The following is a 27,278-nucleotide window of genomic DNA, read 5'->3' on the forward strand; positions in this document are numbered from 1 at the left end:
GAGACTTGGGTCTGATCCCTGGGTTGGGAAGATCCTCTGGAGGAGGGCAACCCACTCCAGAATTCTTGCCTAGAGAATCCCCATGGACAGAGGAGCCTGGCAGGCTACAGTTCATGGAGTCGCAAAGAGTCAGACACGACTGAGTGACTAAGCACAGCACATTGTTGAAAAAAGAGTAAAAGTATTATGCTTTTACCTTAATACAGTATATTATACTCATGTACTTTATTTTGAATTATTTTTACACTATATAAATCTATTCAGTGTATAAAGATGATTATAGGGCTTCTGAGGTGGCTCAGTGATAAAGAATCCACCTGTCAGTGCAGGAGACACAGGTTTGATCCCTGGGTGGGAAGATCCCCTGGAGAAGAAAATGGCAACTCACTGTGGTATTCTTGCCTGAAAAATCCCATGGACAGAGGAACCTAGTGGTTACAGTCCATAGGATCTCAAGAGAGTCATCCATGATTTAGTGACTGAGCACACACACACATGAAGATGATTATAATTGTTTACACATATTCTGGAGGTTTGAAATGCATATTTTCCACGGAGTGAGAGACAGGCAATCCTGGGCTGTTACACACGCCCAGACCCTGTCATATCAGCCACCCAGCCATAGGCAGCTCGTTGCCTGCCTGTGGGAACTTCCCTTCCTTTTCTTTAAAGGATTTACAATATTTTTTTTCTCTTCCACTCGTTCCTGCCTTGTATTCCAGTCTTAGCCCATTCTCCCATTGCCTTCCCTTGTCTTTGACCAAGGGCTGATAAGCGTGTTCTTGGTATTTGTCTTTCAGGCTTTCTTATCTGACTGGTCCCATGTTGGTGCTGGTCTGGCAGCATCATCAGCTACTCACTCATCTTAACCACCCCCTCCTTCTGGAATTTCTCTCTTTTTACCCATGTATCCTATATCTATGTCTGTAGCAAAATGCCTTTTCTGATTTTCTCCAAAACAGAGATTAACATTGGTTTACTCCTCCCAGTAACAAGGTCTAGCTTTAGCCTTTTTGTGCAACTCAATATTTACCTCTACTCTCTTAGCAAAAAGAGAAGCAGAAAATAACATAAATAGCCATTTCATTTTCTGTTTTTCCTTTGTAACAAGCCAATAAAAATCCCTTGGAAAACCTCTTAGATAGCTTAGTATTTTCTTCAGAGGCTGGAGCACAGAAGAGAAATTATGAAATCATTTTTTCCCATGGTAGGAAAGAGGCGAGAGGGAAATCCTCACCAGAACAAATTAGCAGCTGCTCAAAAGGAAGCAGGGAACTAATTACTGGGATCTGTCAAAAGGCTTCTGTGTAGCCCTTGGCCAAGTACAGCCCCTGAGCAAGTCTGGGGAGCTGGGCCCACAAAGGATCGCTTACTGTAGTGCTGCTCACGATGGTGCGGAGGTGGGGAGTTTCGTTGCAGTAGAGAGATGTTGCTAACATCCTAAGATGGGCAGACTTAGTTCACTAGAGCTCTGTCATGATAGTGTTCAGCTGTACTTTAGGACTTTAAGAATGGGCCTTGTAATTGAAACAGCCTTCAACAGACTTTCTATGGAAACACGGCCAAGTTCCACCCCACTGTCTTAAAGGTTACCTTTTGGAACTCAGTGCATTGGAAGCTGCCTGTGTAGATGTGTGTGGGATTCCTGTCTGTTTGTGGAGGTGGGAGGTAAAACATTCTTGTAGAATTTCAGTTTGTTTCTACTCTACACTCTTAAAAAAGTTGCTCTTCCTTTAAAGCAATGGTCTACTCTGCAGTGGCCATACTGTTTTATTGTTTGTTGTTGTTTGTAAATGGCTAAGGGCTTCCAAGGTGGTGCTAGTGGTAAAGAACCCACCTGCCAATGCAGGAGATGTAAGAGACTAGGGTTCAATCCTGGGTTGGTGAGATCCCCTGCAGGAGGAAATGGCAACCCACTCCAGTATTCTTGCCTGGAGAATCCCATGGATAGAGGAGTCTGGCAGGTTGCAGTCCATAGCATCGCACAGAGTTGCACATGACTGAAGTGACTTAGCACGCACGCACATCAACAGCTAGGAGTTCCTAAAAGCAGAGGTGGAGTTGGGCAGAGTTACTTGTAGACTTGTAAAATAGATTTGTAAAATCTATGATCCTCCTGCCTGTTTATAAAGCGAATATTAATAATGCTTGCTAAAAAGAAAAACTTTTCATTAAGATAAAGTATGGAATATATGTGTTAATAAAATAATTTACTGTTTGTACTGTAGTTTTAAATTGTTATTATATATCTTGGGAGAGAATACATTTTGAATTTCAGCTCTAGCCATACTAAGTGAAGTAAAAGAATTGAGATAGCGGTTCAAATTACACAGACAAGAACAGGGACCTCACCAGAAAACTGAGATAAAGATAAAATTAAGCTTCCATGTGTAAAAGAAGATTTTAAACAGGAAATAATGCCATGTATAACAGAGTATGTGTGCTCAGTTGCTGTGTCTGACTCTTTTCTGACCCCATGGACTGTAGCCCACCAGGCTCCTCTGTTCATGAAATTTCCCAGGCAGGAATACTGGAACAGGCAATGTGCTTGTGCTAAGTAATTACTTGTAATGTCTACTCTGCACAACATTATTTGTATAAGACCTATCAATTATATCTCAGTAAAGCTAGAGGAAAAAAATATCTCAGTAAAGCTAGAGGAAAAAAATGTATCTCAGTAAAGCTAGAGGAAAAAAAATATTGCTTTAAGGTAAGAAATTATTCATATTCCCCATATAGAAAACAAGCCTTAAATGATTAGAGTAACTTGCTCAAAAGGTTAGACATGCAGAGCCCATGTTCCTACCATTACCTGAAAGAGACCTTAGAGGTCATTCAGTCCATCTTCAGTTCATGTATGAGCAAATTGGAGCCCAGTGAGGACCTGTCCCCCATCCATGACAGAAGATAGGCTCAAGCCTAGACCCCTGACTTCTGGTCCAGTGTCCTTTATTCCTCAGTAGGCTTCATCTCTTTTTATGTATATGCCACAGGCTCCATGTCTTTGTGTCTTAGCAATAAAGTTAAACTGTAGGAGATACTATCATAAAGTAAAACTATATGCTGGACCTAAAACTTTTTCTTAGGAAAAAAACTGGTATCAGAAAATGTATTCATACTAGTTTTAATGTTCTTGGTGTATATGAAGCTAATTATTTTCTTTGTTCTTAGAATATATCTTGCATGGGGTATTAGATAGGTTCCCAGAAACTCTTATCAGGTGTTTGATTTTTGATTGGTTTTCTTTTCAGCTTCAAGAAATATTCAGGAAAAAAAATGAAAAGAGAGAAACTAAAGGAGATGAAGAAAAGCGTGCAATGCTGGTAAGAATAATTTATAATGGTTTCAGGTGGGTTTTCTAGGTAAGAATTATTTTATTCATGTTGAGAAATAGCAATTAAAGCCTGTAACTTTGGATCTGTCTGTTTCTTGAAAACTTTCTAAAGTTCTTATGTAGAAAAACTTCAGTATTTATATGCTTTGATATCAATATTTATATCAAGTATTGATATTAAACATGTGTATCCATAACCATGTTCATTAAATCATTTTCATCCATATTGTTGTTATCCATGAGATTTGAAGGGTATATCATATAATAGGTTAATACAGATCATTATGCATATAAAAATTTAAAGGTGAATTGCAAAGATTTAATTATACATGTGAGTAAATTTAGTGGTACTATAATAATATGAACATTGAAGCAAAAACAAGGAAATAATATGTTTCTTTGCATTCATAGAAAGATGTATTATAGATTCTTCTTCTGGGAAGAGTAATGTTTCATTTTACTTTGAAGGTAGAGTTAAGCAACATTTCCCTCCATTTTCCTTCTAGTTTTCTTTTTGCTTGTCCCAAGTAAATATTTCAGCCTGACAACATCCTAGGTTCACTTAATAAAAATAACAGACAGGTACTAAGACTTTAGTATGAGGCATTATATTAGACGCTTTGCATGCATTTTCTCTTTTAATCTACCAAACAGTTCTGTTATTATCTATAGTTATAGATGAGAAAACTGACACTTGGAAAGGTTAGTATCTTGTCCAAAATTCCCTATTAAATGCCAAAGCCAAGATTTGAACCCATGGCTGGCCAACTCCAAAACCTATACTTTTACCCACTGTATCATATTTCTTCCTCTGGTACTTAGATAGTAGAAACATGGTGAATTTTGTTAGTATGTAATTGATAATTGTTCCATTTGCAAATTAGTGGCCCTGTGAAATAGTTTAATTGGTTTATCTGGAAATCAAATAATTAACTTCAAAGAGTTGCAACACTTTTTATTTTTTTCACTGTTACAAGCATATATATTAGGTTTTTTTAAACATGGGTTATCTGTAGCAGATGGGTGTCATTTTCATCCCAGTAGATTTACAAAGTGTGTATTTATATTAATAAAAGCAGATTATCAGGATTATGAATGTGTATTATTTCTCAGAATATTTGACTATGGTATATTTATCAGTATTTTTTTAACCTCCCCAATAAATTATGGAAGACACTTGTAGAAGACACTCTCTACTGATAATATACTAAAAGAGTAAACAATTATTTTAACTTTCATGGATTGCCAATGATTGACTGGATAGGCAAGTTGTTGATAAAATATCATTTAGGAGGTTGAATTATGTTAATAAATCTTTTGGTATACCTCAATGATAAAGTAGATAGTGTTTCAATGAATACATACTTAATTGTTTGTTTATTTATACTAATTCCAGAAAAGACTTATGGATCTTCCAGTAAAGTAACAATCCTATTCTAATCAGTAACCTTTACTAAAATACCTAAGTGAGTAACAAAGGGAGAGAGGAAAGGGAATAATAATAGCAGTCAACCCACATTGGGAAAAGCTACCATGTCAGCACAAAAGCTTCATTGCATCCCAGGTGAAGTAAATTTAATACCAATGATATAATGCAAATAAGTTCATAACAGTAATATGGTAAAACTTTATTAACTTGGATTATTTAGGGAAAGTCTATCTGAATTATGAAATCTAAATTATATCAGTATACCCTAAATTGTGTTATTTTATATGAACGTACGTAGATCAGTGAAACATTATCTAGCAAATACATGGGGAAGGAGACTTAAAGAACAGATAAAAATAACTTTTAAGTATTCTATCACTTACTTATATGGAAATGAATGTTGCTAAAGACACTGATCTCCATAGGTATCCCAGAGGTGTTTATCTTACAGTTCAATTAATGCTCCTGGAATCTCACTTATAGAATTTAGCTATCCAAACTATTTCTTAAAACAATCCAGAAATAATCTTTAGTGCAGCTTCTGAACTAAGCAACACTCTAGGACAATACAGTGCTCTTCAAATATTTTTATTGTGTTTTACAATAATAGTAATAATTAGTGGTAACGTTAATAGCTGTCACATTTTAACAATGTGAACTGTCACATTTTAAACAATGCATATCTGAACTGATGAGATTTTTGAGTTTTGAAACAACTGAAATTTAGCTTATGGTGAAAATATATAGATTATGTTAGACATTGTAGGAGTCAGATTTTTCAAGTTTTGACTATTAGCTCTGCCATTCATTACCTCTGTGACCTTGAACTAGGTCCTTAAATTTTTCTGTGCCTCAGTTTCTTCATTTGTACAAGAATAGGAGTAATGAGCACATATGATGATTATGGGGGTTAAATGAGTTAAACTGTGTATCCACTTAACAGGGTTTGAAATATAATAAATACTCAAAAAGATTAGCTAATTGTGAAACATGAAATTCTCTTTTAATTAGTAGAATATTTTAAACTGAATAGTACATCCCCAAATCAAAAATTAGGCAAGACTAAATTTTAAAATATTTACATATCAAAATGAACTCCTTCAGAAGAGAGAAATGAGCATAATATTTCTTGGGACACTTACTATATGCTAAGGTCTGTACTATCTCCATTATACATGTTACTCTCATTTAGTCCTCATTACATTTCTCTCAGGTAAGTCTTCACACCTTTGCACAGAAGAGAAAACCATCTCAGAGAGGTTCATTAAGTTGCCTGGGTCCATGGCACTAACAGGCGCTGAACTGTATTCCAGCATAGGTCTCATGCCATCCCCACCGCCATGCTGCTGCATCCAGGTCTGCCCCTCATCGCACATGGAATTGCTGAAGCATGTCTCAGGAAAACTGCGTACTTCGGAGTACCATGTTTAATTCAAACCAATAGTTCCATTAAAAAGTTATAATGAAAGTGGTTGAAATGAGCACACGTTCACTTAATGTTTAATTATACGAGATTTAAAAAACTTTGCTACTCATCTTTAACATTTATCCCACTTGTACTGTGTGCGTGCTCTATAGAGAATGTAGCATAATGATTTGCCCTTCCTAATTGATTATTTTGTCGTCTTTTTCTTTTTTTTCTTTTGCTATACTTGGGTTCATTCTGAAATGTGACACTTCATTTGGCCCTTTGTGCTCTATGTCAGCGTCTTCAACTTTATGGATACCATTCTCCTACTAATAGTGTATGTACAACCCTTTAAATGTTCTTTATGTAAATAGCCCTCACCTGTTATACTTGACAATGCTATTTCTTTTATAAAGCCAGATCTACTATCGAGACTGTTTAGGAATTTATTGAATATAATAATGTGAAACCAAGCCCCCAGTTTTTATTTCCTTCCTGGATTTATAAGAAAATTATAAATTTACAGAGCAATTCTTTCTCTTTAGCTTTAGATTAAAATAAGGTGAAGGTGAGTGAACAAGAACCCAAAACTCTGGTAGAGTAATTGACCTTTTATATTTTTCAGTGGTATTTGAAGAGTTAAGTACAATTTATGGAGCAGATTCTCAGGCTATGCTCCTGCAGGACACAGGTATTTTAAGAGCTAGATCTCTCCATCTGATGTACAGTCTTGTCTTAATTCTAATACCAAAGATATTAATGGATAAACTTTTGCTAGTTCTCAGTATTTCTCCCCATTTTTCTTCCTAAAACTTTTGATGCCTGCCTACTGCCTTTGGTCTCTACAAAAGTCTTGTACAAGATGGCACTTGATATGTTCAATATATCACTGTATCATGTTGTTTCTCAAAAAGGATTATGATCTTCAAACTCGTCTTTTCCTGAAAAAGTTGCGAGTTCTTGCAAATGATCTTCCAGATGTATTCTCATGCTACGCTTTCGTTCTTTTCTTTCTCCCAGAAAGTCATAGCTTATGGATTAGCCCAGTTGCTACACAACTGAGAATAGGCCATGGTCTCTTCTAAATGTAAAAGGCACAGTCCGTTTGATTTTCCCTGGCATCCTTAAGTCACTTAGACGGAGCCCTCAAATTATACAAATCCACCTGAGAGAAACTCTCGAATTTACAGTGAGCTACTCAGTATTGTCCTACTGAAAGGTTCCATTATAGTGTAGACTCTAGCTGTGTGCCTCCTGAAATTGATATTTAATAAAAATTCCAAACTATAAAAACTAATTCTCTTTGAGACTCAAGTATACACTAAAGGCTGATGCAGCATAAAATAAATGTAAAATATCTAAGTCATAAGGAATGGACCTAGAATGGGTTGGAAAACAAGCCAAGTCCATGGGAATCTTATGACTGACTGGTTGTTTTGATTCCTTACAAGATACTTTAAAATTTTTCTGCAAAATTCACTGTTTTCCATGGAATAAAGCCTACTGTTCTCTTAAAAATTTTTAAAGATTCCTGTTAATTATTTCAAAAATAGAATGTGAAAGATGGAAATCTCAGAGATTCTAATGCCACATGCCCTATGAAGCTTAAAATTTGTTAATAATAATTATGACTTTGTTATTTATTTTTCTAATCTGTCATTGCATGGGCCATTTTTCCAACTGTGGCAACTTATATGCTTCCTTTAAACTCATAAATAATTTTCATATAAGAGACAAGCATTTTTTTTAAATAATACATTTCAGAGTAGTATTGTTAAAAGGAAACAGGTACTAATATGGTTCTAGTTTAAGCCACATAAACAAATTGTAGTTACTTAGACATTAAGAGAAAAATAGTATAATGTTATGAATTAGCTGGCAATTATTTGCTAGTTTCCAGAATTGTATGTAGATCAGCTGGAGTGATAAAGTATCTAATTTGAGTATAGTTCATGGAACTAATTATAACCTCAGATTCTACCTTTAGGAATAGGTTCTTTCAGGAAATGCAGTACCTCTGGATTTTACTATTACACATTGAAGTTCTGTGGTGTCTGCAGTAGCCAGTTCCAAAATTTAATCATTCTTATGGTAGATTTTGCCTCTACTCTGTCAGATTATCCCTTCCTACAGTGTAAGATTGAACATGCTGCTTTATTTTCTAGAAGACAGTTACATTATAGCCTTCTTTTTCCTTTATTTTCTAGAAGACAGTTACATTATAGCCTTCTTTGTTCCAAACAACCCTACTTCTTTTCATATTTCTTATATAGTCAACTCTTGATTATCTTATTATGGTGAAAAGAAATGTAAAACATCCAGAAGAACAAGTAAGGCAAACATGAAGTCAATAATGCAAAGTCAAGGCATGACTTTGACATGCCTTATATTTGGCAAATTTTTAAAGATTATTATCCAGATTTCATTGGAGTCCAAAAATGTACCAGTTATAATTTTTTAACACGGATTGAACTAGTTTTATGAACTAAAACAGTGCCAATATTCATAAATGATCTTTGTTTGAAAATAATGTATATTCTCCAACTTGGGGTACAGGGTTGTAATATATGCATGATCAAACATATTAAGTATGTGTTTTAAATCTCCATCATTACTAATTTTTTGTCCACTTGTTTGGTCAAATAGTGTGTTAAATTACACATTCCTATGTTAGACTTAATAATTTCTACCTGTAATTCCAGTTTTATTTTATATATTTCTAAGCCTTGTTATTGCCTCTATAGGAATATATTTAGATCACTTAAATCATCTTAGCAAATTAAATCTTTAATTAAATACTATCCCTAGATCTCTAGAAATGTGTTTGTGTTAAAAATCTATTTTAGTTGTCAAATATACTACCTTTTATTTTTAACATATGACTTTTCCCTTTTTGTGTTTTTTACTATCTATTTTTGCCTCTAGTAATGATGAAGCTTTCCTTGATTTTTTTCTAAATATATATTTTAGTTTGGAAATTTACTGCTGATAGAATGTAAATATCAAATAAAAAATAATAGAAGTTTACTATATAATATAGATCAAGAAATTAAACATGCCCCAAGAAGCCCTTCCATATATCTCCAGTCATAATCCTTCTGGAAAAGATAATCACAATCATGACCTTTATGTCAGTCACTGCTTTGTCATTTTACAACCTTTTTATGTATCTTAAATGATACAGTTTGGTTTTGCCCACTTTTGATCTTCAATTAAATGAGATCATATTATATGAGTTTTTTTGTGTCTTGCTTCTTTGACTCATTATCATGATTGTCAGCTTCATCTATGTTATTGAATCTAATGAATGGTTCTAGTTCATTCATTTTTATTACTATAAGCTGCTAAGTCGCTTCAGTCGTGTCCGACTCTGTGCAACCCCATAGACGGCAGCCCACCAGGATCCCCCATCCCTGGGATTCTCTAGGCAAGAACACTGGAGTGGGTTGCCATTTCCTTTTCCAATGCATGAAAGTGAAGAGTGAAAGTGAAGTCACTCAGTCGTGTCCAACTCTTTGAGACCCCATGGACTGCAGCCTACCAGGCTCCTCCGTCCATGGGATTTTCCAGGCAAGAGTACTGGAGTGGGGTGTGCCATCACCTTCTCCAATTACTATAAGCAACAGTGCTCAAATGTTTTGGTCTCAGGACCCCTCTACATTGTTGAAGATTATTGAGAATCCAAAGAAGTTTTGTTCATATTTTGGATATATTTATCTATATTTACCATATTAGAAATTAAAACTCAGAAATTTTAAGGTAGTTATTCATATATTTAAAAATAATAAAAACTCACATGTTATCCTAAACATTTTTTATGAAAAATAACTTCAAAAATGTAATGAGAAAAGTAGTATTTTTACATTTGTTTCAAATCTCTAACACTTGACTTAATAGAAGACAGCCAGTTTCTCTTAGATGCTTCTGTATTCAGTCTGTTCAGTATATTGTTTGGGCAACAAATACTATCAGTTGTTTCCCTTGAAGCGACAGGCTCACTGGGTTCATTTTCCAAAAAGATGTCTGCCATATACCAAGGTCTAAATAACCATAGTTTGTTTTATCAGGTGTTCTTTCAAGTAAAAATGATGGTTCATGAAAAAAGTGGTTAATTTACCTTGCAACACAAATCACCACCTGGATGTTTTTTCTCAAGACAACCATAGTACTTCATTAGCAGAAGTGCTTTATGCTTGCTTCCCTTCACACTGAATGTTAAAAAGATGTGTGCTCAAAGATCAAATTAACAAAATTATGAGTTCTATTCTTCAGCAAGTATATTCTTAAGTGAATTTTATTTTAATGTGAGTATATGAAACTGAGAATGTGACAGTTTCTGAAAAATGTAATGACTTTGGCCTTTGGTCCCACTGCTGTCATTGTACTAAGGCTTCAGAAATTTTACGCACCATTGCTTTTGTACCTGAAAATGTAGTACAAAAGGCAGATAGTGTCTTTAAGATGCTTTAAGATACATCTGTATTATATTTTGTCTAGTTTTTTCAATTGTTCTCAGTGAGAAGATTGGCATTGTTTTCTCTCTTTTCATTACTAGAAGCCTGGTTTATCATTTTCAACCTATTTTTTCCCTTATATTTTGGATATGTCTTTTTTTACGTGTATCTTGTGTACTTTATTGGTTTCTTTTTTCTGGGTAGATAACATGGGCTTTTTAATTGGAAATTCAGTTTATATTACTGTGATGACTAACTTATTTGGATTTACTTTAGCCATTCTGTATACTGTTTTTTTTCTCCTTTCTTCATTTGTATTTATACAAACTGGATTTATTTTTAGTTTAGAAGATGTTCATTGTATTTCTTTTCTTTATGTAGTTATTCTTGAAAATTTAGTAAATATACTTAAAATAATAAAGTCTTAGATTGGACTGTATCTTTATTCTCTTTCTCAAAAATAGAGTTTAAAATTTCTTTAGTACCATTCTTTCTGCTCCTGGCATGTGTACTTAAAACAATAATGTCTACCCTTGTATTTTATAATCCACCAAGTTAGACTTTTAAAATATGTATCAGCCATGTTTGTTTCAAATTACTTATATATTTGCTATTCTTTTCTCAGTAATTACCTCTTTAATTTCTCCCCTTCTTAAATCTCATAATCTTATACTCACAAAGTATATCCCCAAGTGATGATCTTCTGATAATTTTTTTAAAGCCCTCTCTCAGGAAATCTCTTTATTCCACCCTTATTTTTTTTCCAGTTTATTGAGATATAATTGACATATAACATGGTATCAGTTTACGATGTATAATTTGATATATATATTTATCACAAAATAATCACCATAGTAAGTCTAGTTGACATCTGTCCCATCACATAGTTACAATTTTTCTCCCTTGTGATGAAAACTAAGATGTATTGTCTTAGCAGCTTCCTGTACACTGTAGAGTATTGTTAACTGTAGTTGCCAGGCTATATGTTGATTACATCCCCAAGACTGACTTACCTTATTCCTGGTAGATTGCACCTTTTCACCACCGTCACCCAGTTCCCTGCCACCTCCAGCCACTTGCCTCTGGCAAACACCAGTCTCTTCCGTTTCTGTGGATTTGTTTGTTTGTTTTAATTGAGACATAATTTGCATATAGTATTATATTAGCTTCAGGTGTATAATTATTTGATATATGTATACATGCCATTATTTTGAAAGATAATTTTACTAGGTATATTATTATAGATTGACATGTGTTCTCAGCAAATTGTGATGTCATTCTAGTCTTCTGGCTTCTGTTGTTGAAATTGAAAAGTCCGCTCTGGGTCTAATTATTCTTTTGTAGTTAATCTGTTTTCTTTCTGGGTGCTTTTAAGGTTCTCTTTGCCTTTGCTATTCTACAGTTTTCTTACAATCTATCTTTCTGCTTTTACTTATCATGAAATTTATTGGGCTTCTCAAATATGAGGATTGTTTGCTTTCATTATTTCTTGAATGTTTACTGCCAGTGTCTCTCTGAATGTTTCCTCCCTCCCATTTTCTCAACTGTGACTTTCTAGAGCTTTCATAGATATTCATGTTTTATGTCTGTCAACTCCTCTTTAATTTGCCACATTGTTTCTTTTCACACTGCATTCTGTATAGTTTATTCATATTACCTTTACAGCTAGATTTTCTCTCTAGCTGTATATAGTTCAGTTCAGTTAAATTTCAGTGATTCATTTTTCATTTCTAGAAGTTTTACTTTTTCTAATCAGCCTAATACTTTTCAGTAGTCTGTTTTTCCTAAAAAATCCTGTCACATGCAACTTCATATTCTTTAAATTTATTAAGCTTATTTTGTATTCCATATTTAATCATTTCAGCATCTGAAATCTGCAGCTCTGGTTCTATTGTTTGTTTTTTTCTGCTAGTTCCTACTTGTGATGACTTACGTTCTTTCATGGAAGGGCATGGCAACCCACTCCAGTATTCTTGCCTGGAGAATCCTACAGACAGAGGAGCCTGGCAGGCTGCAAGTCCATGGTGTTGCAAAGAGTCTGATATGACTGAAGTGACTTAGCACACACACACGATCTCATATTATGAGCATGTATTTGTTGGAATGTGTCTGTGGTGATTCTTGAAGGCCTGGGTTAAGAGTGTGTGTTTTCCAGGAAGACTTGTTTGTGGGTGTATTTCTGTGATACACTGCAGAGACCTGCAGTCCCGTGTGACTTTAATTTACAGTTCTCAGATTATGGTGTCTCAGGGCACAGTTGTTGTATTGGCCCAAATTATAAAGATGTAATTTTCTTTTCTTTGTTTCTATTTTTCTGTGTGTTTTCTGTGTGTTCCTGTGTGTTCTATGTTTCTGTGTGTTTTTAAATATCACTAGTAGCAAAGACAGTTTCCTGCCCAATTCTATGGGCTGCTATTTTGGGATTTTTTCCCCTCGTTTGCCTAATCTCTGGGTATAACCTTTCTCAAATATACTATATATATAGTTTATTTGCCTATCTGGACATGAACAACCTTAGGACACCACTGTTCTGCTTCCCACAGTGGCATATTCTCATCTCTAAATCAGTCTTTTTTCCCTCTAACCACCTTTTTTCTTCCTTTCTTCTGTCCTCCCATTCTCCCTTATTTTGTTTCTTTCCTTCTTTCCTTCTGTGTTTGCTTGAGCTGCAATATAAAAAATACCATAAAGTGGATGACTTATGATGAATGATCATGTTTTCATAGTTCTGAGAGCTGGAGGTCCAAGGTCAGCAAGCCAGCAGCCTCAGTGCAGTAGTTGCTGAGGGCATACTTCCTGGCACCTTCTCACTGCATCCTCAGGTGGTGGAAAGGGGAAGGGAGGTCTTTCAGGCCCCTTTGCTAAGGACACCAATCCCATCCTTGCAGGCTCTGGCCTCATGGCCTAATCACCTCCCAAAGGCCCCACCTCCTCCTGATGCCATCTCCTTGGGGATTAGGGTTCCAGTACCTGAATTCTTCACACTCTAGCTTCTTCCTTCCTCTCTCTCTTCCTCTTTTCCTTCCTTTCTTCCTCCTCTCTGTCTTTTCTGTTCTCAGAACATACATTTTTTCCTATAGCAATCCATGTCAGTATAGGTTGTCAAACTAATTTTATCCCTTCATATGTTGCAAATATTTTTAATGTCATCAAAGTCTGTGTGTGATGGCTGGAAGGGGTGATGGTGACCAGTGTTTCAAAGTAGGGAAGAGGCCTGGCTTCATAGAACAAATCTCCTTTTATCCTCCTAATAATTGTGCAGTAAGCCTTATTTTCTAGTTTCTTTGGTTTAACAATCCTTTTCTTTATGGTATACCAACTTTCTAGTTACAGTTTAAAAATATATCCATGGTCAAAATATTTAGATAACTTGGCAAAGTATTTAATCTAGTAACCATTTATCGAAGTTCTATTATATATATGGAAAAGAGAAAGAACTGTGTTAGCTCTCCACTCAGCTAATTTTACTTGGTGAAAGCTTATTTAGTTACTAAAGGGGGTGATGAGCACACTCTCTTGCCATATTACTATGTTTACTGTTATGGTAGTAAATATATCTATGTTATATAAGTGACTCCTGCTTAATGATACCTTATTAGAAACATTTTATTAAGAGTTTATTAAAATATGGGCAGTAGGCAGTGTTTTCTAGTTCATAATTATGAATTAAAATATAGGTCTTTGAAATAATTGCCAGATGCTTATAATTTCATTAGGGGCACTGGACTTTTGAAAATTAACACACACAAGAAATGAGAATTCTCTCATCGTCAGCCACTCACCCCTAAGTTCATTATGCAGCATTTTTCTTCTTACAGTAACCCAAAGAAGACCAAGCCTGAGAATCTGTGAAATCTTCCCTGATAAATTCTGACAGAGACCAGATTTAATTACTTTTGTTTATACAGTCCAAGTTAAGCTTGAAGTTCTACAGTTCATATGAAGATTAGACAACACTTCTTCATCTTGATTATCACCTTCAGACTAGCCTGTGCTGAGGTGGAAGCTGGTGCTGTGTCCCTGGGATAAACCAGAAAGTACCTGATCTGTTTACCATAGACACACTTACCAAATCCTTGGTTAGCTCTGAGTGGTTTGCCTGAAACTCACGTACTTCTTTCTGACAAGTTTTGGATTAATCTAAATTTTCTCTAACGTATGGATGTGGTCATTTTGATTCTTTGATGCACTAACATATGCTAGCTAACAATTCATTTTTAAGTTAAGCAGAATTTTCCTGGGTTGCTATAAAATTGCCAAAATCTCCTCAAATGAATTTACTTCACACAGGTGTGAATAAAATTTTTATTTCACACTTTCTTAGAAGTGATGTGTGTCTCAGTAGAAGGGCATGGGCCCAGGAGTGAAGAAGGTGATTTTTTGACAAAGCCACATTGTACTTAGAAATAGTGGTTATATACGTTACCGCTTTGAAAATGGCCTGGGTTTACCGGTGATGTAATACAATACTGTTGTGTGCAGCAGAAAACAAAAAAGGTAAGCTAGTGTGTTTTCTTCCTTTTCAAGTTTGGCTAGAAGAGATTAGAGTGTATAAATTATCATTGTTTGGGACTGTTCTTTAGATTTCAGTTGTGCTTCTTAAAAACTTCCACAGGTACTTAAAACAGATGCTGAGGAACTCGTCTCCAGAAGCTACTGGGATACACTGAGACGTAACACAAGCCAAGCACTCTTCTCAGACCTCGCAGAGGTATAATCGGACCTCAACCAGGTCCTTGTACCACATGCCACTTTCTTAATCTGGTCCTTGTTTCATTTTAGAGTCACAGTGATGAAACCAAAAATGTATTTTGTATTTTCCCTTTTCTCTAGGAAAGCAATAATTCCTATATATAAATTGGTATATTTGAATATGTCAGCTGTGCTGGCAGGGGCTGCAAGGTCACCTTTAATTGTCTAAATCTACCTGCTTGTTGTAGAAAACTTGACTTTCCAACCTAATTAAAAGGAAATATTATTTTTCACTTTAGGATCACTTTTAGGACATTTGAAAATACTATTTATAGTTTCACTGACTCTTTTAACCTTATAAACTTCAATGTTACATGAACTTAGTAAAAGATATCTAATGCTTTAGAGTTACAATATATGTAAACAATCCAGTTTCCCACTATTCATAGTGAGCAGCTTACCAGGGGTGGGCATGGGGGAATTGTGCTAAGAGCAGTCCGTCCAGGAAGGGAGGAACATTTTTCTTTGATATTGGTTAGGATTGCCAATGCATGGAAAATTAAAAGCAGACCGACCATTACATCACTCATTATTGTTTTTGAATTCCATAGAGACATGTACCTTTTTGCTGCACTCAGGCGGACGGCTCCCACCACCCCACTCTCTTTTTGCCCGTTAATAGGAATTTGTCATTTTAAAAGATGGGCTATGTGTTATAGGTTGAATACTGTTCTATGTTTCCTATTAAGAATTTTTAAGAACTTTATTAGAGATGGCTGGCTGGCTTATCGTAAAGGACTTTTTCAGTAAATACTAAGAAATGTATTTTTCATTATCTTTTTGTCTTTAAAGTTGGCTTCTCATTTCTTTTTCTAAAGTTTTGTTTTTAAAAATTACACTTAAAAATATCTAGAGAAGTAAACTGGATCAGATATGACTTCTGTTACCCATATATACAGTGTTACTCAACTGACATCTCGAGAGCATGGTAGACACTTAGAAATGCTAATTTTGCCACTTGTGCTCAATTTTAAAATCCTAAAACAAGTAAATAAAGCATTTTGCCCTATATTTGGTCTGTATGTGATATATAAATATGATGTGATTATGGCTAGTAATTATTAATGTTTAAAAATCACCTTTTTAAATTCTAGCTATTTGGGGTCATAAAGTGCTAATGGATATTCCACTTACACATATTTTAGAAGTGCTTAATTCTATAATCATTTATGTAGGCACATAGTAGTCAGTGCCTAAAAGTAAGAGCAACTGGGGACACTAGTCCTTAGAGTCCCTACAAGCCAGCTGTGCCCAGCTTCAAATTAGCAGTTCTATCTTGCTATCTCTCCAGCACGGACTGTTCGCCTCTCAGCCTCCAGCCTATCTTTAATCTCATTTAGCTCTGCTAGAAAGAAATTCTCACACTTAGACACAATCTGCTTTAATTTAAATCTTGGGAGGTTTAATATCAGAAGACCAGTTGGCTCATACATATACTCAAAGATCTTGTATATAAGATTCGCATAGGATCTCTTGAAGATGTTTATTGCTCTTTCAGACTTGTGCTGGGGCTGGCTTTTACAGCACATCTCTTCCCAACTCAGCATTCTGTGACATCCCATTGGTACCTTCAAAGTGGCCATGATAGGAGTGTATTAGACATTGGAAACAGCACAAATCTGGCTTTTTTTTTCCCCTTTGCAAGCTAGTTTACTAGCACACCATTGACTGTAATCAATCCACAGCTATAATCATAAGCTGGCTAATTTAATTAAAACATCATGAAAATAAATTGGATGGAGGGAAGTATAAAGAAAAATGAAAAGAAAACAAAACTTGTGTTTTCAGGTAAAATAATTATTGAGGGATTATCTGTGTTACTACCTTCCTAACATTAGAGAGGATAATAGAGAATTAGCTGTAGTTAAATTCCAACCCATTATAATTCCTTATCAGTTATTACTGATGCCACTGTAACATACTATTAACATGAATTGTTAATAGTATCAGTATTTCAGGATTCAAATTAGTTCAGAAAGAAAGCTTAGATCTGTATATATTTGTATTTCTTTGTTTCTTTTATTTTTTAAATGTAAATATTGAGAGTAAAGCAGGTCTCTTTACATAATGTAGGTAAACTTGAGATTAGCCTCTCATATGCTTATTTCAGAGCTGTTTCTAACCATAGATTTTTTTCAATGATAGTAAAACCCTGTGATAATGAAAATCTGAATATGCCGCTTTCAGAAAAATTATACCACTTTCTAGCCAAAATAATAGATAACAAATTCATAGTACAATATGTCTATTGTGCAACTGTTGAGTAAAGTCTGTGAGTACTGGAATTATACAAACTGTTTTGAGCTTTACAGATGAAATTTAGATTTTTTTCTTATTTACTTTAAACATTACTAACCCTTAATAAGTTTTAGTAGGTTATTTAAAACCTTCACTAACATATCAAGAGTTTGAAGATTTCTTCCAGCCCTTGAATAGAGCTTGATAAGATTATTATCACATAGTAATCAATAAAAATACATTGAAAGAATTTCTTAAAACTCTTTAATAATTTGACATATTTGTATTTTATGCAGGTTTTTTAATTTATTTCATTTTTGATGAAGTCATTTTAAAGTAATTTTTAGTCAAAACAGAGTTAGATAATGGCTCTTCATGTAAATGGCCCATAGGGTTCTTTTTTTGCTTTGTTATGAAAACACCTGAATTCATTTTAACAATAAGCACAAGAATCAAAGGGATAAAGTCTCTATTTTTGTCTCAGTGCTCCTGTGATTTAAGTTATATAACACTGTTAGGATACCAAGGACACTGGTATAGTTTTCAATGACTGCCAACAGTACTCTGTTTCACTGAATGAGGGGAAAAGGTTTTCACCATTTCCATTTTCTAATTTTTCTCTCTAATGTCCAACTGTTATTTATGCCTCTGTGGATCTGGATTATCTGGATAAGTGCAACCTAAGTCTAATAAGATTTTGATGATGAAAGACTGTAAATGAAGATTTGCTCTGCTCAATGGGCATGAGAAAAACTGGCCGAATGAGGTCATTATTTAGAAGCTGTGTGAAACAAAGCCATCTCATTTCAGTGTATTATGTCTCGAGGTCAGGAACATGACAACACCAGAGGAAAACATTCGTAATTGTGTTACCTGAGTTCACTAACTTTTAGTGTTCCTATATCCTCTCATTGTAAGGCAGTTTGTTAGTTAGATCTGTATAATATATGTAGTTTCAGTAACACAAAAGAAGTAAGTATACCATGTAAAAATATTTTTTTGCATTAAGTTCCAATATTATTTCCTGTCTTGTCCTTTTTTAACTTCTTGGAATATACAGATTTGACAGAAATGAATAATAATTGCTAACATTTATTGAGCATTTATAATATGCCAGTGATAGTGCTGATTAACAGGGGTTATCTAATCCTCATGACAACCCTTTAGGGTAAGTACTGTTGTTATTCCTGAGGATAATAATATCCTCAGTGAGATTAACTTCCCCAAGGCCACTTAACCAATGAGGGGAAAAGTCAGGATTTAAAGCTCAGAAATCTGACTCTTGAGTTCATTGTTCCTGTTTGCTCATCACACTACTGCTTATTTGTGAAGTAGCAACTTGTTCTAAAACCTGTCCCCTGCTCCTCTTCTTAGCCATCCTGACCCCTTCCACATCCCATCCCTCTGGCCTGCAGATGGATACTCCAGTCCTTCTTGCTGACTTCTGATCAGCTTGAGCCTCCACTCTTATGCTCCATTTAGGCATGCTTCTCAATATCTTGATATTTCCTCCCCCTACTAAGTTAAGCTGTTCCTTGGATAATAAACTGACTAGAGTTGATTATACACAATCAGAGAAGAATGTCTGTAATTAACAGGAGATATCTTCTCTCCCCCTCCAAAGGTTTTAATGCTTTTGCCAAAACATCTTATGACTACCAATAAGGACATTTGTATATTTCATTTACACTCACATTCTAGTTTTATCCTCACAATGGTTATTACAGATAGGGTTTTTCCCATTTTACAGGTAAGGAAGCCGATGATCAAAAAAGTCAGTAAGCTCAGGTCTTCTGATTTCAAATCCTGTCCTCTTCCCATTACATCAGTCTATCTCCTCAACCTAAAGTTATGGGTAAAAGTAGTAGTGCCTTTCAAGCACTACTCAAAAATTGTACTAACCTAGTGTCACATAGGGGCTTCCCTGGTGACAGACAGTAAAGAATCTGCCTGCAATGCTGGAGACCTGGGTTCGATCCCTGGGTCAAAAAGATCCTCTGGAGGAGCGCATGGCAACCCACTCCAGTCTTCTTGCCCTGGAGAATCCCATGAACAGACGAGTGTGGTGGGCTACAGTCCATGGGGTTGCAAACAGTCAGACACAACTCAGCAACTAACACGTTAGTATCTGTATTGTCACATAAAGGGCCTTGAAAGACTCAAACCACAATGTGAGGCTGAATACTTCTTATAAAATCAGAGCTTTAAGCTTTTTGAAGATAAACATCAATTTCATCTATAATTCTGTTTTCACATTTTGAACTTCTTATTAATTGCAATGGCATGTGTTGATACATCTTTATGCTTTTTACTCTAATTTTAATATATTTACATTCTTTGGGGAATATTGGATATTCCTATTCTGTTTTGCTGTAACTAACTTTCAAATTGTGATTTTTTTTTTAAGCGTGCTGATGACATTACAAACTTAGTAACAGATACTACACTTCTTGTACACTTTTTTGGGAAGAAAGGAAAAGCTGAGCTCAACTTTGAAGATTTTTATAGGTAAGCTTAATTTTTATACTCATATTGAAAAATGTTAACATGCTAAAGTCAGAAAGGAGTCATCTAATGCAGTGACACTCACCTCTTTGCTGCTTTCATTTTAGCTAAAGATACTCTCTATAACAACAAATATCCACTTCCATCAGTGCCTGTGTACCAGTAGTCATATTGATAAATATAATAGGAAGTCACTGAATGATAAAAAAAAAAAAAGTCTAGATATCTGGATTATTCCCTGTGTGTTCAGATGAAAGAATATTACCAATTCCTTAGTCTTAGTAAGCCACAGTAACAATAAGTAGTAATAAGCATGTATACAGTGTTTATGATAGTAAATACTAGGCAGGACACATGAACTCCTTTAAGTCTGATCACTACCCTGCAAGGTATTGTTGTTATGCCCATTTTACAGAGTAAGGAGCAAAAGTCTTCAGAGGCAAGTACCATCTGTTACCATCACTCTTCACTTATTCATTGCTTATGTATTTTTTGTCATAGGTTCATGGATAACCTCCAAACAGAAGTTTTAGAAATAGAATTTCTTTCCTACTCTAATGGGATGAATACTATCAGTGAAGAAGACTTTGCTCATATTCTTTTACGATATACAAATGTGGAAAATACATCAGTATTTTTGGAAAATGTGCGTTACAGTATACCTGAAGAAAAGGTATCTGATCCTCATTTTTATTTTGTTAACAGTGTGTTATTAGCTTGTAATTGTATAGGTCTGTAAAATATATTGTCCTGTTAGTTCTGCTCCCCTGTGGATTCATACATACTTTGAATATATTCCACTCTTTGTTCCTATGTGTCTTAAGTGCTCTGCTAAATTTTAAAAATTGATGAATTGAAAATTCTGGGTATATATCCTTATTTTTCTTTTTTAAAAATTATTAAATTTTTATTTTTACCCTTATTTTTCTTAGACATGTTGAAAACCTTTAATGTTATCAACAGTTGTTTTATTCACATTATGAATATCATTTTTCAAGAGAATTCTGCTGAGCTATATGCTTTGGCTACTATGTAAGCATCACCTCATATAAAATAGTTTATATTGACATCATTTCGGTCACACTTTATTCATTTCCCTAATACCCTTAATAAAAGGTCACTGGAAGACAGCTATTGATGAGTGAATGATTTTATCAGTACTGAAGTGAGGTTTTTCAAAGAGTTTGGACGGCATGATGGTTAAGAACCTGGGACAACTGAGTGTCTGTTTGTTTAGTGGCACATATTTTGTCAGCAGTTCTGAGCAGTTACATTATCTAGTGGTATTTGAATGCATCGCTGCAACCGAATAGAACTGGTGTTACAAGCACCTCTCAACGCATGGGATGTTTGGGATGTATTGCCTTCTATTTGTGTTTGTAGAAGGATCAAGTTAATCTATCCAAGGAAAACTTGCAAACAGTTTGACTTTGTTTAAAATGAATACACTGTGACGGTGCTAACAATTCTGCAGGCCCCATGGAATGAGGAAAAAAGGACTTGATGTTTTTGACTATTAGTTTATATAATCTCTTAGGGTTGTTTTTTTTTTTTTTAAATCTGTTTTACATGTTGAACTAAATTTCTTCCAATTCATAGACACTTCCCTAAGAATAAATATTGGAAACTGTACTATTTTCTCAAGCTACTGGTGTATTATTTAGGGCCTTGAGGTATCTGCTTTTTCTCTTTTATCCAGTGGAAAATTATAAAAATAATTCAAAAAATTCAATTATAGGGTGAAGTGTGTAGGGAACTCTCTGTACTGTTTTTTACATATACATTTTTACATTTGAACTCTTTGTAACTATTTTTTTATATCAAATTATTTCAAAATAAGAAATTTTCTTTAGGTAATTCCCTGGCATTCCAGTGGTTAGGACTCAGTGCTTTCACTGCCATGGCCTGGTCAGGGAACTCTGATCTTGCAAGCTACGTGGGATAGCCAAAAAAATAAAAAAACAAAGTTTCAAGTTAAATTCAGCTTCTGAAAACTTTTAATTGATAGAGATATCTTAAACATACAGTTTTCTTGGACTTCCCTGGAGGCTTAGACAGTAAGGAATCCACCTTCAGTGCAGGAGACCTGGGTTCAATCCCTGGATCGGGAAGATCCCCTGGAGGAAGGCAAGGCAACCCACTCCAGTATTTTTGCCTGGAGAATCCCATGGACAGAGGAGCCTGGTGGGTTACAGTCCATGGAGTCACAAAGAGTCAGACATGACTGAGCGACTAAGCATAGCACATCTTAGACATAACAAATCATTACAATGAGAAAAGGAAAATACGGCAGGTGAACCAGCATTGATTCTCACTGATTTTTTCTTTTTTTTTTCTGCATTATCTCATCAATCCTTAAAGCAGCCTTCCAGATATTGACAACTTTCTTTTAGAAAATGGAAACCTAAGGCTCTCAGGCACTTAAGACACTTGGCAAGGATTCAAACCCAAGACTCTCGGCCAGTGTTGTTCCTACCACATCTTACTTCTGCCTTTCCTTTCTGCTGTCATTTCCATCTCTCCAAAAGAATAACAACTAATAGTATTTCAATAGCACTTTACATTTCTAAAATGCTTTTTCATTTCCACTCATTTGTCTAGGAGATATTAAGCTATTATGTATAGTACTTACTAGGTTTTATTCTACTGTGTACTAGGCCTTATTCTGGCCACTTTGGATAAAGTGATAAGATCAACAAAATCCTTCTCTCATGGGATACATTTCATTGGAGAGATACAACAAAGAAGTAAAGGAAAAATAGTAAATGATATCTTTTCAGATAATGGTAAATATTATGAAGAGGACCAAAGGTCTTGAGGACTAGAAAAGGAGATAGACAGTCCCTGAAGCTCTTCTCTTAGATATATACATGGCTCACTACATTACTTCTCAATGAGGTCTATCCTTCCAACCTAATACATACTTACCTATTATATAAATATTATTTATATAAGTTTCCCCTCCCTTGCTACCCCAGGAAGGTCAGAATTTGTTAAGCAGGAAGGTCAGAATTTGTTAAGCCTAAGCTCTTGGCCCTCTGCTCCTTTCTCAGTTTATTTTTCTCTCTCAGTTTTGTTCATTTTGCTAAGAACAACACATTAATTAAATACACCTCTTCATGTCCAAATTTGTATTATCAGAGATACATTGTGCTTACCTTAAGTAGCTCTCCTGTTTAACTGAAGCTATAACAGTGGTAATAATTCCATTTTATGTAAATAACATTACTGAATCCTATACATGATCCTACCCCAAGCCCCGTGCTGGGCCTCCCAGAGCTCTACTTGCATTGTACCTCCTTCCACTGTCCTGGCAGCCTCATCTAGCACGAACAAGTAAAAACACACTCCTGTGGGTTTTTGGACATTTTTATTTTTCATTGTCATTATAAAGGCATTAATGACCTAATGCCAAAATATGTTTAAATAATACATGTACAGGAGAAAGTTTGTAAATTTTTTTTCTTAATGATCATATTTACTTTTAAGGCTTAAAAAACCCAGGCTTGAAATAAAATTGAAACTTTTAAGTTTATTTTTATTGTAGCATTTTTTTAAACTCTGTGCTGATATGACAGTGTTTTCACCTATCATTGCTAATAGTAGTAACATTACCCATGGGAAAAAATTGAGTGGAATTTTACATTCCATTTGAAGAAAGAAGGTTTCAGAAAGTACCCTGGAAATATTTACTTAGAAGATATATTGCTGAGGCTTACTGTATTTCTAGTAAGTGTGGATATTTATTTTAATTAATTTGACAATGCTAAATATATTTACATGTATTTTTCCCAATATAGGGCATTACATTTGATGAATTCAGGTCATTTTTCCAGTTTTTGAACAACCTAGAAGACTTTGCAATAGCTTTGAATATGTATAATTTTGCAAGTCGTTCTATAGGACAAGGTAAGTAATAAACTTGCAAAAATTAAAAGCATACCACAATTCTTTAGCAACCTTTGACAACAAGTTAACAGATATGTCTGTCATATTCATCATCCATTTGCCTGAAAGTTTGGTGTATACTTCAATGGGAAATTCATTTTCCCTAAGCACAGTCTAAATTTTGGTATTAAACTTATTATTGCCTTTCATCGCACATTATGAGGAAAAGCTAATGATGTTTGTAAAGGTTCAAAGAGGAAAAAACCTCATGGCTGCTCAGTAACATAGAGGGGTATGTGTCTCCCTATACAAGGGCCAGCCAGCCATGCCACACACATCATCACAGGTTGACATTCACATTATTTGTTTGTATTACTGACTTGACCCATACTCTCTGCTGGCTCAGAAACCTGAATTTTGTCAGCAATGCCACCTCTTAGCGATGGACTTAAATTAACCAAGTTTTAAGAATGTTATATAAAGGGGGGGTGGATGATTTGGGAGAATGGCATTAAAACATGTATAATATCATATAAAAAAATAAATAAAATGTTAAAAAAAAGAAAAGAAAAGAATGTTATATAAAAATGACAGTTTTACTTAATTTACCAAAAACTACAGCTGCCCTAGAATTCAGAATGCTGTTGTCCTCAGGTCCAGCTCCTTCCTTCCCTGTGGGGAGGCTTTACAAGTCAAGTCCTTTCCCAGGATTCTGTGGCCATTTTCCCTTCCCTTGTGGTCATATCATTTTTAAATATTCTTGCCATAGACTTTTTGGTTATATCTTTACAGTGATTTTACCTATGTCATATCTAGTAAGTGCTAATCCCCCAGTTTAATTTCAGAGGACAGTCTCATTATTTTATTACCAAGTTCCAGGGAGAGGGTACACTGGAGCCCCTACATGACAATTCTCTCTCCAAAACACAGTGAATCCCTTCCATAGCTTTATTCACTTTTTCATTGAGTAAAAAGAAACCTGAAAATTTTTCGTATTTCACCCTTTGACTGATCTCGATGTTCTTAACACATTTTAGTGTTTTAAAACCAAAACCTGGAACTTCCCTGGCAGGCCAGTGGTTAAGCTCCATGCTTTCACTGCAGGGGACATGGGTTCGATCCCTGATTGGGGAACTAGGATCTCACATGCAGTGCAGCCAAAAAACCTTTTTATCAAAAATAAAAACCAAAACCTTTGGGAGCCCTGCCTTAACACACTAGTGTTTTATTGCCATGATAAATCTGGACAAGTAGTCCGCCAGGCTCCTCTGTCCATGGAATTCTCCAGGCAAGAATACTGAATTAGGCAGCCTTTCCCTTCTCCAGGGGATCTTCCCAACCCAGGGGTTGAAACCAGGTATCTTGCATTGCAGGAGGATTCTTTACCATCTGAGCCACCAGGGAAGCCCAATAAATCTACTAATCAACCTTAAAAAGGGAAGAGAGTCAACCTTAAAAAGAGAAAAAGAGTCTACCTACTTACCTTGTTCAGAATGGAAGGCTGCTCTTTTACTTTGTGGAACTAGGAAATGAAAAACATCATTCTTGGCAGGTGCTAGGAATAGATCTGCCTTTTTTTTTTTTCTTTTTCTGTTGCAACTTCTAGCACCTTAATTCAGGTTATTACCACTTAAAAACAACTATTGCTGTAGCCAGATCAGTGGTACTCCTGCCATTATCCACTCTCCTCTTCCATGTTTCCTGGACAACGCACAGAATAACCTTCCTATAAAACAGATTAGTCAACTCTTGACACACCGAAAACTCTTCAGTTCCCCAGTTGTCTGTTGAAGAACACACAGGTTCTTCAAAGTCAGAGCCTCAAAGTCAGAGCGTCCCAGCCTATGTGTGTCCAGACTGCGCATGCTCTGAACGTGCGTTGTGCTCCCGTTCATCCCCACAGCCCCGCCCCCTCCTGTGGTCTTCCACGTCTTCATCTGCCATTTCCTCTCATCACTGCAAAGTGAAGTCCTCTATTCAGGGCTCAGCTCATGTACAAACTGGCAGGCTTCCCTGATGGCTCTCTTCTCTATCCTTCCCCGGCTCCACACTACAGGACACTCACCATATATTTCCAAATTTCCATGGTGCTCTGTTGCTGCTTTTTGCATGATCCTGTGCAGTGATTATTTGGGCAGGTGTCTCATCTCCCATCTGAAATGTAAGTTCCTTGAGAACTTATTCACTTTAATAACCTCTAAAGTGTCTGTGGTTGATACCAGGCCCTTTTAACCAAAACCACAAAAATTTTTTGCTCTCTGAAAGATAGGATGATTAATGAAAAGAGTTGCATTAACATAAGATCATGACCCACGTTTATGGGGGAAAAAAAAACTTCCATTGTAACTTTGTTGATAACTAACACATATTATAAAAATAATATTAATGGTTTACCCCTTTTCTGTGTCATTTATCTAGATGAATTTAAGCGTGCTGTCTATGTAGCCACTGGCCTCAAACTTTCACCACATTTAGTGAACACAGTCTTCAAGATTTTTGATGTTGACAAAGATGATCAATTAAGCTATAAAGAATTTATTGGAATTATGAAAGACAGACTCCATAGAGGATTCCGGGTAAACCTATACATTTCAAGCCTATTGCTCTCCTTTTAAAAACTGGGGGAAAAAAAAAATCCATCTAAGTTTCAGAAATAGTTTATATGAATATTTAAGTATATAAACATGAAATGTTATATATTTGAAAAGTAAAACATAAAGTCCTACCTACTTTCAAAAATAATTTGAGGTGATAAAAGGTCATACTTTTTAAAATACAAAATAAGTTTAAATTTCAAAAACTTGTTTTCATATTCAATTAGTTTAATGTATTTATCCCAGTTTGGGGTGGGAGGGGGAAGTGTTGCCAAACATTTTTATTACTTCAGTCTGAACACTGGCTGTTTAAGACTTGTTAATATACAAAGAAATATCACCATTTCTTATTTTATATGATGCAGATTTCCACTAGGCAACATGAGGTTCTTAAGTCACTGCATATTCAGTACTTTTTATATGGAAAATAGGTAAAAAGTGTTTTTTTGTTTGTTGAACTGTTTGTTCCTGTTCACATCTCACACTGTGAAATAATTTCAAGAAATTCAATGGTTTTTATCTCAAAAATATATTTTAAAGAGTGAAATGGTGCCACAAATAGAAAAAGAAAAAAAAACTGTTTTCTATTCAGCTAGAATATTCAGTCTTCCTTCTTTGGTAAGAATATCTCTGAGTATTATACATTTAAAAAGAGAAAAAAATATATGTACAAAAA

At 35.1% G+C, this 27,278-nt stretch overlaps 1 protein-coding gene across 6 annotated transcripts in view; it reads left to right on the top strand.

Annotated features, from left to right (window-relative positions):
- The window catches only part of MICU3 (mitochondrial calcium uptake family member 3), a 93,231-nt gene that overhangs the window by 60,881 nt on the left and 5,072 nt on the right, over window positions 1-27,278 (top strand). For 5 of the 6 annotated variants that reach the window (XM_070364354.1, XM_070364356.1, XM_070364352.1 and 2 more), the window contains 7 exons: window positions 3,252-3,323; window positions 6,470-6,508; window positions 15,241-15,336; window positions 20,023-20,123; window positions 20,622-20,793; window positions 23,921-24,029; window positions 26,427-26,584. In XM_070364354.1, the coding sequence (XP_070220455.1) occupies window positions 3,252-3,323; window positions 6,470-6,508; window positions 15,241-15,336; window positions 20,023-20,123; window positions 20,622-20,793; window positions 23,921-24,029; window positions 26,427-26,584 (747 nt within the window). The remainder of the gene's footprint in view (window positions 1-3,251; window positions 3,324-6,469; window positions 6,509-15,240; window positions 15,337-20,022; window positions 20,124-20,621; window positions 20,794-23,920; window positions 24,030-26,426; window positions 26,585-27,278) is intronic. The other variant, XM_070364353.1, reaches the window with a different exon arrangement.

This window comes from Bos mutus, chromosome 27, assembly GCF_027580195.1.
Source record: "Bos mutus isolate GX-2022 chromosome 27, NWIPB_WYAK_1.1, whole genome shotgun sequence".
NCBI classification, from domain to species: domain Eukaryota; kingdom Metazoa; phylum Chordata; class Mammalia; order Artiodactyla; family Bovidae; genus Bos; species Bos mutus.